General features: G+C 41.2%; 1 protein-coding gene across 1 annotated transcript in view; it reads right to left on the bottom strand.

The window, feature by feature from the left end:
- Window positions 1-262: 262 nt before the first annotated feature.
- Window positions 263-11,406, bottom strand: part of LOC124138155 (phosphonopyruvate decarboxylase-like) — a 31,837-nt gene continuing 20,693 nt past the window's right edge. The window contains exons 8-12 of the mRNA XM_048386627.1: window positions 11,191-11,297; window positions 10,641-10,751; window positions 9,105-9,210; window positions 7,591-7,791; window positions 263-2,044 (exon numbers count right to left, since the gene is read on the bottom strand). Coding sequence (XP_048242584.1) covers window positions 1,865-2,044; window positions 7,591-7,791; window positions 9,105-9,210; window positions 10,641-10,751; window positions 11,191-11,297 — 705 coding nt within the window. The 3' untranslated portion in view covers window positions 263-1,864. The remainder of the gene's footprint in view (window positions 2,045-7,590; window positions 7,792-9,104; window positions 9,211-10,640; window positions 10,752-11,190; window positions 11,298-11,406) is intronic.

Here is an 11,406-nt window from a genome sequence, read left to right as displayed (position 1 = left end):
GTAAGTAGTAGATAAATTTACCATATTCGACGTAATAAGTGCTCCCCTCTAATAAGCGCCCAAGGCGATATTTGCTAATATATTGGCTAGTGAACAATGCCAGTTAGCACCCTTTCCAATTGATCAATGAACACAAGACTTATTTATTCGTGTAAAATGCACACTCGTGTATTACATGCACCCTTAATTATGGGCAATTAAATTCTTGAAAATATATCTATCGTGTATAATACGCACAGATTTCAGGCTGTCACCATAAACCACAAAATTTACAATCTTTCAACTCTGTTTTTTATCTCACCGAAATTATATTCTAATAATAGGCCCCTATGTCTAATTTTGAGAGCGCCCTGGGAGCTTATTACATCGAATATGGTAGGTCACCAGTGAAAGATTTAAGTTGCATTTGGCCACCAAACTGGTCGCTACTCAGAGAGCTGCAAAATCTGTATGAATGTTAAAACTAGAAACACATTCAGGAGTCACACTTAGGCAAGACATACAAGTTCTACACACCTGTAGAAATGTAATCTACTTACCCCACTGTTTGAAATATGATAAACAATATGTAGGACAAACAAAACATCACTTCTACATCCGACTTAAAGAACACTTTGCCGATGTCAATCACCCAAGACAAACCTGTCGCTAGCTACTTCGATTCAGCAGGGCACTCTACCAGACACCTACAATACAAGCGCAGATCCATCGAACAGAATGGAACTTCAAGCCCAAAACAATCCACCCGCATGACTGGCGCTATCTAATCCTGGCACTATCTAATCCTGGCGCTATCTAATCCTGGCGCTATCTAATCCTGGCACTATCTAATCCTGGTGCTATCTAATCCTGGCGCTATCTAATCCTGGCACTATCTAATCCTGGTGCTATCTAATCCTGGTGCTATCTAATCCTGGCGCTATCTAATCCTGGCACTATCTAATCCTGGCGCTATCTAATCCTGGCGCTATCTAATCCTGGCACTATCTAATCCTGGTGCTATCTAATCCTGGCGTTCCTAAACCTGTTCTAACAGTAATATGATCTAAAACCTCTGATATAAAATAAATAACTATAATCATGGTAATTCTGCCTGATCTATTCAATTATTATCAATCTACAGTGGTGAAGAAATAACAATAATAATGCAGATATGAAATTAAAATTAAAATTAAAATTAAAAAAGATTAATTTAAAAGAATAATAAATGGATAAAAGATGTGTGTGAAAAAGAAATGCAATCAAACAATTGTTTTTTTTTACCTTTTAACATCTTTTAGGCAGGTTTGTCCCAAAGAAAAAGTCTAAGCTGATTATGATAAATAAATTTGACACACCTCCCAGTAAACCCCACTTTGTCCTCCACTGAAATAATAATAATCATCATGGGCATACAGTAATAATAAATATATATATATATCCATGTGTTATGAGTTTATCAGACACTTAAGAAACAATCATAGTTTTTGGCAAACTACAAGAACAACTGTAAAACATCTCACTCACTTATAAAAGACGACTTTATCTTAAAAACAGGCCATCATCTGAGTACTTACAAGATCTGTGTTATAGCACGACTAATCGCGATAAACATGGCCGTCTGAAAACGTATGATGTCCGAAAACGAATGATCCAATGATATATGAATATATCTTTATATGTAAATGTAATACTCAAAATACGTTAAAGAACACCGATTTGTTTCATATGACTATAGTTTATCTGTCACATGACAGATTAACTATAATCATGTAAAAAATCAGATGTTCTTTAACTTCTTTGGAGTTGTGTATACTAAGCTCAAACAGTACACAACAACACTAAACAACAACACTAAACAACAGCACTAGACAACAGCAGATCGTCAAGCAGACCCAAGGTATTTCATAAAATCAGACTTGTTTTCTATGGGAGTTCGAGTTGGTCGACCCAAGTTGCTCCGAGAGCCCACGGACAGTTTAATCTCCATCAGAACTGGCCCCTGGGTGTCCAACAGCTGCCTAGTACCTGTGACCAGTTCCTCTGCAGTCTCGGCTATCAGAGTCTGAAGAAGAGGTGAAACAACGATGTGGTCAAGGTGCAGCCATAAACTTAAAAGAGAAACTTTATGTGTGTTGAGATTAATATACACACATATATGGCTTGATTTGTTTGTTTGTTTGTTGTTTAACGCCGCACTCAGTAATATTCCAGCTATATGACAGAGGTCTGTAAATAATCGAGTCTGGACCAGACAATCCAGTGATTGACATCATGAGCATCGATCCACGCAATTGGGATACGATTAAATGCATCAACCAAGTCAGCGAGCCTGACCACCCGATCCCATTAGCCGCCTCTTACGACAAGCATAGTCACTTTATACTGCAAGCATGGATTGCTCAAGACCTATTCTAACCCAGATCTTAACAGGTCCATATGAAGTGCTAGCCAATAAACAGCCGTCATGTCAACTTCAAGTTATCTTCTTTTTTTTCACTTTAATGTGTCTGAGTTTAAAACATACTGTTTTATACATACTGAACGAAAAAAGTTATGGATCACAAACTATTACAAACCATACACATTTAAAGAAATAGTTTTGTTTTGTTTGTTTTGTTTGTTTGTTGTTTAACGCCTAAAGAAACAGTGCCTTCACCACCAAGTGAGAATGTCAGTCAGTAACCACCTTCCTATACCAACAGGCTAGAGCTACACCACCAAGGGAGAATGTCAGTCAGTAACCCACCTTCCTATACCCACAGGTTAGAGCTATACCACCAAGTGAGAATGTCAGTCAGTAACCCACCTTCCTATACCCACACACTAGAGCTATACCACCAAGTGAGAATGTCAGTCAGTAACCTACCTTCCTATACCCACAGGCTAGAGCTATACCACCAAGTGAGAATGTCAGTCAGTAACCTACCTTCCTATACCCACAGGTTAGAGCTATACCACCAAGAGAGAATGTCAGTCAGTAACCTACCTTCCTATACCCACAGGCTAGAGCTATACCACCAAGTGAGAATGTCAGTCAGTAACCTACCTTCCTATACCCACAGGCTAGAGCTATACCACCAAGTGAGAATGTCAGTCAGTAACCCACCTTCCTATACCCACAGGCTAGAGCCTTCACCACCAAGTGAGAATGTCAGTCAGTAACCCACCTTCCTATACCCACAGGTTAGAGCTATACCACCAAGTGAGAATGTCAGTCAGTAACCTACCTTCCTATACCCACAGGTTAGAGCTATACCACCAAGTGAGAATGTCAGTCAGTAACCCACCTTCCTATACCCACACACTAGAGCTATACCACCAAGTGAGAATGTCAGTCAGTAACCTACCTTCCTATACCCACAGGCTAGAGCTATACCACCAAGTGAGAATGTCAGTCAGTAACCTACCTTCCTATACCCACAGGTTAGAGCTATACCACCAAGTGAGAATGTCAGTCAGTAACCTACCTTCCTATACCCACAGGCTAGAGCTATACCACCAAGTGAGAATGTCAGTCAGTAACCTACCTTCCTATACCCACAGGCTAGAGCTATACCACCAAGTGAGAATGTCAGTCAGTAACCCACCTTCCTATACCCACAGGCTAGAGCCTTCACCACCAAGTGAGAATGTCAGTCAGTAAACTACCTTCCTATACCCACACACTAGAGCTAAACCACCAAGTGAGAATGTCAGTCAGTAACCACCTTCCTATACCCATAGGTTAGAGCTATACCACCAAGTGAGAATGTCACTCAGTTACCACCTTCCTATACCCACAGGCTAGAGCTATACCACCAAGTGAGAATGTCAGTCAGTAACCTACCTTCCTATACCCACAGGCTAGAGCTATACCACCAAGTGAGAATGTCAGTCAGTAACCACCTTCCTATACCTACAGGTAAGAGCTATACCACCAAGTGAGAATGTCAGTCAGTAACCACCTTCCTATACCCACAGGTTAGACCTATACCACCAAGTGAGAATGTCAGTCAGTAACCACCTTCCTATACCCACAGGTTAGACCTATACCACCAAGTGAGAATGTCAGTCAGTAACCCACCTTCCTATACCCACACGCTAGAGCTATACCACCAAGTGAGAATGTCAGTCAGTAACCACCTTCCTATACCAACAGGTTAGAGCTATACCACCAAGTGAGAATGTCAGTGAGTAACCCACCTTCCTATACCCACAGGTTTGAGCTATACCACCAAGTGAGAATGTCAGTCACTAACCCACCTTCCTATACCCACAGGTTAGAGCTATAACACCAAGTCAGAATGCCAGTAACCCACCTTCCTATACCCACACACTAGAGCTATACCACCAAGTGAGAATGCCAGTAACCCACCTTCCTATACCCAAACACTCGAGCTATACCACCAAGTCAGAATGTCACTCAGTAACCACCTTCCTATACCCACAGGTTAGACCTATACCACCAAGTGAGAATGTCAGTCAGTAACTCACCTTCCTATACCCACAGGTTAGAGCTATACCACCAAGTGAGAATGTCACTCAGAAACCACCTTCCTATACCCACAGGTTAGAGCAATACCACGAATAGAGAATGTCAGTCAGTAACCTACCTTCCTATACCCACAGGCTAGAGCTATACCACCAAGTGAGAACGTCACTCAGTAACCACCTTCCTATACAAACAGGCTAGAGCTATACCACCAAGTGAGAATGTCACTCAGTAACCCACCTTCCTATACCCACAGGTTAGAGCTATACCACCAAGTGAGAATGTCAGTCAGTAACCCACCTTCCTATACCCACACGCTAGAGCTATACAGTGATCGCTCGCTATTGCGCTCTTCGATAAAGCGCTACTTCGGTTATTACGCGCGGTAACGCATGGCTCCCAAAATTCATGTACACTTTTAATACTGAGAGTTTTACACAGACATGATTGTATTGTTGTTCGTTGTTTATTTGCACATAACGCTTCTCATTGCATAATCAACGGTTTATCGCTGAATGGAGTTCTAATAATCTGTTTGAAAACATCCGCGGCAAGTCCCGGAAATACGATTGTTCAACTAGTTAACTTTTCACACTATACATCCTTTGATCTTAGAAGCGCATGCATGCAATAAAAGAGAACCACAAGTGAAGTTTATATTCTTAATTAGTGGGCAATCCAATTTAAGGCTAAACTGTCACACAAATGTAGTTGCTGTCACAACACGGCGGTCATTCATTTCGTAATCGCGCTTTCGTAACATCGCCTGTTTTTTCCCCGTAGTTATAACAAGCGATTTCATTGGATTAAAATTTGTTTCTAATGACACTTTCTTGCCGAAATCTGCTACAAGTTTCGTGATTGGTCAATTTTGAGCACGTGACCTCAGGCAGCCAATCAAGCTTTGATACAAAGCTCGTGTTTGATAAATTTCAGAAGTTAGCGAAAGATTTTTTGTTAAATCGTGTTATTCTGAACGTTTTAAGCAGGAAATCACGATATATATTAAAAATATGGAACTTCGCGAATGTATCGTGCTAGGTTACGAGCTGTGACAAAGATTTTTCATGCATATATTTTTGCATTAAACGTTGTGTCCGAGCCGAGAATTCAAGGCGACGAAAGCCGAGATGTCATTTGACTTACATTACACGCGATCGCACGAAACGATGGAAATAATAACTTAGATGTAAGTTTGATTACTTTTAGATATATTTTTGTTGATTTTATTTATCACTTTGTATAATATATTTAAAGATTTGCTTAAAATAGTCTTTATTTTGCTCTTTGACATGTTCGATGCGGACCCGTTGTCGAAATGTGTGTCCGAGAATTTTATTTTCAATAACATCGCGGGAAATAGTGAATAATTTTTTAATTTATTGATAAAAAATGATAAATTAGAATGGAATACGTATTTCATACATTGTGAAATATGACAGATTTAATAAATGAATGATATTACAGGTAGATCTAGGTCCATAAAAATATATACTATTTTGACGTGACGTGAGATAAACACATAGGCCTATTAATGATTTGAGATTTGCCGAGCGCGCTCCCCAGCCTCGGCCTCGGTTAAACGGCTCATCGTCTATAACGCCCACCAATTATTTGGACCCCATTGGTAGCGCAATAGCGAGCGATCACTGTACCACCAAGGGAGAATGTCAGTCAGTAACCCACCTTCCTATACCCACAGGTTAGAGCTATACCACCAAGTGAGAATGTCAGACAGTAACCTTTTTCCTGGACCCACAGGTTAGAGCTAAACCACCAAGTCAGAATGTTAGTAACCTACCTTCCTGTACCCACAGGTTAGAGCTATACCACCAAGTGAGAATGTTAGTCAGTATCCCACTTTCCTATACCCACAGATTAGAGCTATACCACCAAGTGAGAATGTCAGTCAGAAACCCACCTTCCTATACCCAGAGGTTAGAGCAATACCACCAAGTGAGAATGTCAGTCAGTAACCACCTTCCTATACCCACAGGTTAGAGCTATACCACCAAATCAGAATGTCACTCAGTAACCCACCTTCCTATACCCACACGCTAGAGCTATACCACCAAGTGAGAATGTCAGTCAGTAACCCACCTTCCTATACCCACACACTAGAGCTATACCACCAAGTGAGAATGTCAGTCAGTATCTCACTTTCCTATACCAACAGGCTAGAGCTATACCACCAAGTGAGAATGTCAGTCAGTAACCCACCTTCCTATACCCACAGACTAGAGCTATACCACCAAGTCAGAATGTCAGTCAGTAACCCACCTTCCTGTACCCACAGGTTAGAGCTATACCACCAAGAGAGAATGTCAGTCAGTAACCTACCTTCCTATACCCACACACTAGAGCTATACCACCAAGTGAGAATGTTAGTAACCCACCTTCCTATACCCACAGGCTAGAGCTATACCACCAAGAGAGAATGTCAGTCAGTAACCTACCTTCCTATACCCACAGGTTAGAGCTAAACCACCAAGTGAGAATGTCAGTCAGTAACCACCTTCCTATACCCACACACTAGAGCTATACCACCAAGTGAGAATGTTAGTAACCCACCTTCCTATACCCACAGGCTAGAGCTATACCACCAAGTGAGAATGTCACTCAGTAACCACCTTCCTATACCCACAGGCTAGAGCTATACCACCAAGTGAGAATGTCACTCAGTAACCACCTTCCTATACCCACACACTAGAGCTATACCACCAAGTGAGAATGTTAGTAACCCACCTTCCTATATCCACAGGCTAGAGCTATACCACCAAGTGAGAATGTTAGTAACCCACCTTCCTATACCCACAGGCTAGAGCTATACCACCAAGTGATAATGTTAGTAACCCACCTTCCTATACCCACAGGCTAGAGCTATACCACCAAGTGAGAATGTTAGTAACCCACCTTCCTTTACCCACAGGCTAGAGCTATACCACCAAGTGAGAATGTTAGTAACCCACCTTCCTATACCCACAGGCTAGAGCTATACCACCAAGTGAGAATGTTAGTAACCCACCTTCCTATACCCACAGGCTAGAGCTATACCACCAAGTGAGAATGTTAGTAACCCACCTTCCTATACCCACAGGCTAGAGCTATACCACCAAGTGAGAATGTTAGTAACCCACCTTCCTATACCCACAGGCTAGAGCTATACCACCAAGTGAGAACGTCTCATGATGGCTAGCTTCTGTAGGTTGGCCTCCGACAGAGTCATGACATCCATTGTTGAAGATAATATGTTTGAAGTTTGAGGGCGCCCTTTGACCTACAGTTGCCATGGCACAAAGATGCATAAGAGCTGCGCCGTCACCATCTAGACACACAACCTTTAATGAAAGCAGGAAAGAATGTGTAAGTGAAACATTTTATACAACATCACAATTCTTTCTTGTTTGTTTGTTGTTTAATGCCACACTAATTTTTCAATATTTCAGCTACATGACGGCGGTTTGAAAATAAATTAAGTAAATCAAGTGATTGACATCATGCAGTGTCCAACCCTGAATTGAAAATCAAGGGGGGACTTGTCCCCCCATCATGTAGAAAATAGGAGGGATTTTGAAAAAGTAGGGGGGATAATTACTTTCTTTAAAAATGTCTTATTTTGTATTATGTACTGGAACATCATCATATAAAAGTGTAACAGATCAGAATAAAGAACTGAAATGAATAACAATGCTTTGTGCTTTTTTCTATTTTGATTAAAAAAGTCTGTAATTCTTTTGTTTTTGCGCGAGATGGTCATTCACTATTCAAAAGATTGTCTGCTATGACAGTCGGCGATTCATATTGTGTGATTTCAGAAACGAAACTAAAATGAAGTAAAATGCTCAAAAATATTTTCAGAACTATTCAAGACAACAAAATACAACAAAATTTTGATCAAAGTTTTGATACGTTTTCTACTAAAGTAAATCAAATTTCGTTTCCTATGCCAATCCTGGCGATAATTTATTCAGCAACCCAAGGGACGTCACTCGTGTTCGAACTTCCGGTTGATATATCGATCAGTCTTCGACAGTTGTTTACAGTGTTTGCTGTGAACTGTCTTTCTTCTTTAATTGATTAAAGATTTAGTGAGTATTGAATCTAAAGGTAGGGATAAACAGCTGATGAAGTAAGTTACTGTACAAGAAATTACTGTGCGCGACAGATCGCGCTTTGATTTTTTTATGAGGGGCGATTTGATTATTTTTAGCGTGAATCGCGCCTTGGTTGGACACTGGTCATGAGCATCAATCCACACCATTGGGAACAAAGGGGAATATTTTACTGACTGCTAAGTGTTTGTCTATCTGACACGGAAGTATTTTTGTTTAACGCCACACTCAGCAATATTCCAGCTATATGACGGCGGTCTGTAAATAATCGAGTCTGGACGAGACAATCCAATGATTGACATCATGAGCATCGATCCATGCAGTTGGGATCGATGAGATGCATCAACCAAGTCAGCGAGTCTGACCACCCGATCCCGTTAGTCGCCTCTGATGACAAGCATAGTCGCCTTTTATGGCAAGCACCTATTCTACCCCGAATCGTCATGGGCCGTGACTCAGAAGTTTTTCATTGAGTGTTTTACAGATAGGGGACTTACGGACTTACTGATGCTGACAGCTCATTCAAGCAATGTACCTACCTTCCTGTCCAGCTGGTGTTTAGCGATACCCAGTGCTATAGAAGACGCATGACCCATTGACCCCACAGTGAGGAACTCCTTCTCATGACCTTCACCTTTGGATTCTCTGAGAAGAAACATTGAACAAAATTGTTTGCATCAGAAAAGTGACCTAAATCAAGCACACTGTTATCAGTGGTTGATAGCATGAGACAACCAAAGTCTTCAGGGTTCAACGACCCGCTCTGTCAGTACAGTATTATATTATCCACATGTTCAAGACAATTTGTGTTTAATGCCACACTCAGCAATATTCCAGCTATATGGCGGCAGTCTATAAATAATCGAGTCTGGACCTGAGAGTCCAGTGATAGATATCATAAGCATGGATCCACACTATTGGGATGTATCAATGACATGTATCAACCAAGTCAGCAAGCCTGACCACCCGATCCTGTTAGTCGCATCTTACGACAAGCATCGTTATCTTTTACGACAAGTATGGGTTGCTGATGACCTATTCTACCCCGGATCCTCATGGGTGTAAAGACAATCTGTACTTCATGCACTCTCCAGCTTTATAAAGCAACAACTCTGGATGACGTGATGTTTGTTGAAATATGCCGGCCATGTGACAGCAGCCTGTAGATAATCGAGTCTGGACCAGACAATCCAGTGATTGACATCATCAGCCCCGATCCCCACAATCAGGGTACAATGACACGCATTAAACCAAATCACAGATCCTGACAACCGAATCCATTCAGGTCACATCTTCCCGAGGCAAGGGAGTTAACTGACTATAAAAGTCCAGTTTCCACCCTTGCCAAACTCGGCTGGAATTTCTGGTGTCCATCACAGCGCCACCAGTGGTTATTACAAGTTCTATGCCTCTCGTATTGACCAATCAGATTCCACCTCTTGTATCACTTACATTTGCTTCAAACAAAATGGCAACGCCCAGTCAAGACAATCTGATCAATAATCAATATCCATATTGTGATAAATCGTGTCTTACATCACGAAGTGCATCAAATCATGTGAGCACCTTGATTAACATCATGAAAAGATTTGGAAAATATCTGTTGACCCTGAGTTGGCAGTTTACGAACCTAACTTCGATTTTGTTATACCATTTCGAATGGACTATGCACAGACTTGTGAGTCCAGCCAAAATATAACTCCATAAGACCAGGCTAGTTCGGCAAGGGTGGAAACTGGACTTTCAAAGGCAGGTAACTCCCTTGACTCAGGAAGATGTTCAGGTCACTGTTTATGACCAGCATAGGTTGCTGTGGACCAAGTTTAACCTGAACACCACGGCAGGTGGTCATGTTTAACAATGTCAAAACAGTAATGACATCAAAGCATATCATTGTTGGCATCACCATCCTTTCAGCAATGAACTTGCATCAATAGAAGTCTCCATCAGTGCAGCTCATCATGAAGTGTGGATAAGAAAAAGATTATTACAATCTGATCAAAATCCATGCGTTTTGGCACTTGACTTGCAAAATCAGTGGCACCAAGACCAGTGTAAGAATCTGTTAACAACACCTGTATTCAAACAGTTCCCTAGACAGCTTCCCTGTGGTCGCAACGATGATGTCTGACTCTTCTAGTGCATCTACAACAGTCTTCAAAGCCTCTTCTCTCAGTAGGGGGAAGCTGAAACATCAAAACATAACATAACAGATGGGAAGACGTGGATTACTTTCAGTGTAACGGAAGGGCAGAGGTAGCTTATACTGTGACTGTAACTGAAGGTAAGAAATCAACTAGTAGGTAGTTAACAGGGGTAGCTTACTTTGCCTGTAATTGAGGTAGCTTACTTCGCCTGTAATTGAGGTAGCTTACTTCGCCTGTAATTGAGGTAGCTTACTTTGCCTGTAACGGAGGTAGCTTACTTTGCCTGTAACGGAGGTAGCTTACTTTACCTGAAACGGAGGTAGCTTACTTTGCCTGTAACGGAGGTAGTATATTTTTCCTGTAACGGAGGTAGCTTACTTTGCCTGTAACGGAGGTAGCTTACTTTGCCTGTAACGGACGTAGCTTACTTTGCCTGTAACGGAGGTAGCTTACTTTGCCTGTAACGGAGATAGCTTACTTTGCCTGTAACGGAGGTTGCTTGTACTCTGAAAATGTAGATGCTTCCACCAGAATACTGAAAGGGGACTTCTTTGTCTTGAAATGTTGGTCAGCTTCTTGTACAACCTGAAAATAAACATTATTAGTAGAAGCGTTGCATCTTAAAATTTAGCAAAGAGGAATTACTTACATACAAAGAAAGTTTTAGATATATCTTTTACAATGCAAGGTCAGA

This window comes from Haliotis rufescens, unplaced genomic scaffold (assembly GCF_023055435.1).
Source record: "Haliotis rufescens isolate VD_foot unplaced genomic scaffold, xgHalRufe1.0.p SCAF_6, whole genome shotgun sequence".
NCBI lineage: Eukaryota > Metazoa > Mollusca > Gastropoda > Lepetellida > Haliotidae > Haliotis > Haliotis rufescens.
The sequence above is the reverse complement of the archived record's forward strand: the minus strand, read 5'-3'. Positions and strand labels throughout refer to the sequence as shown.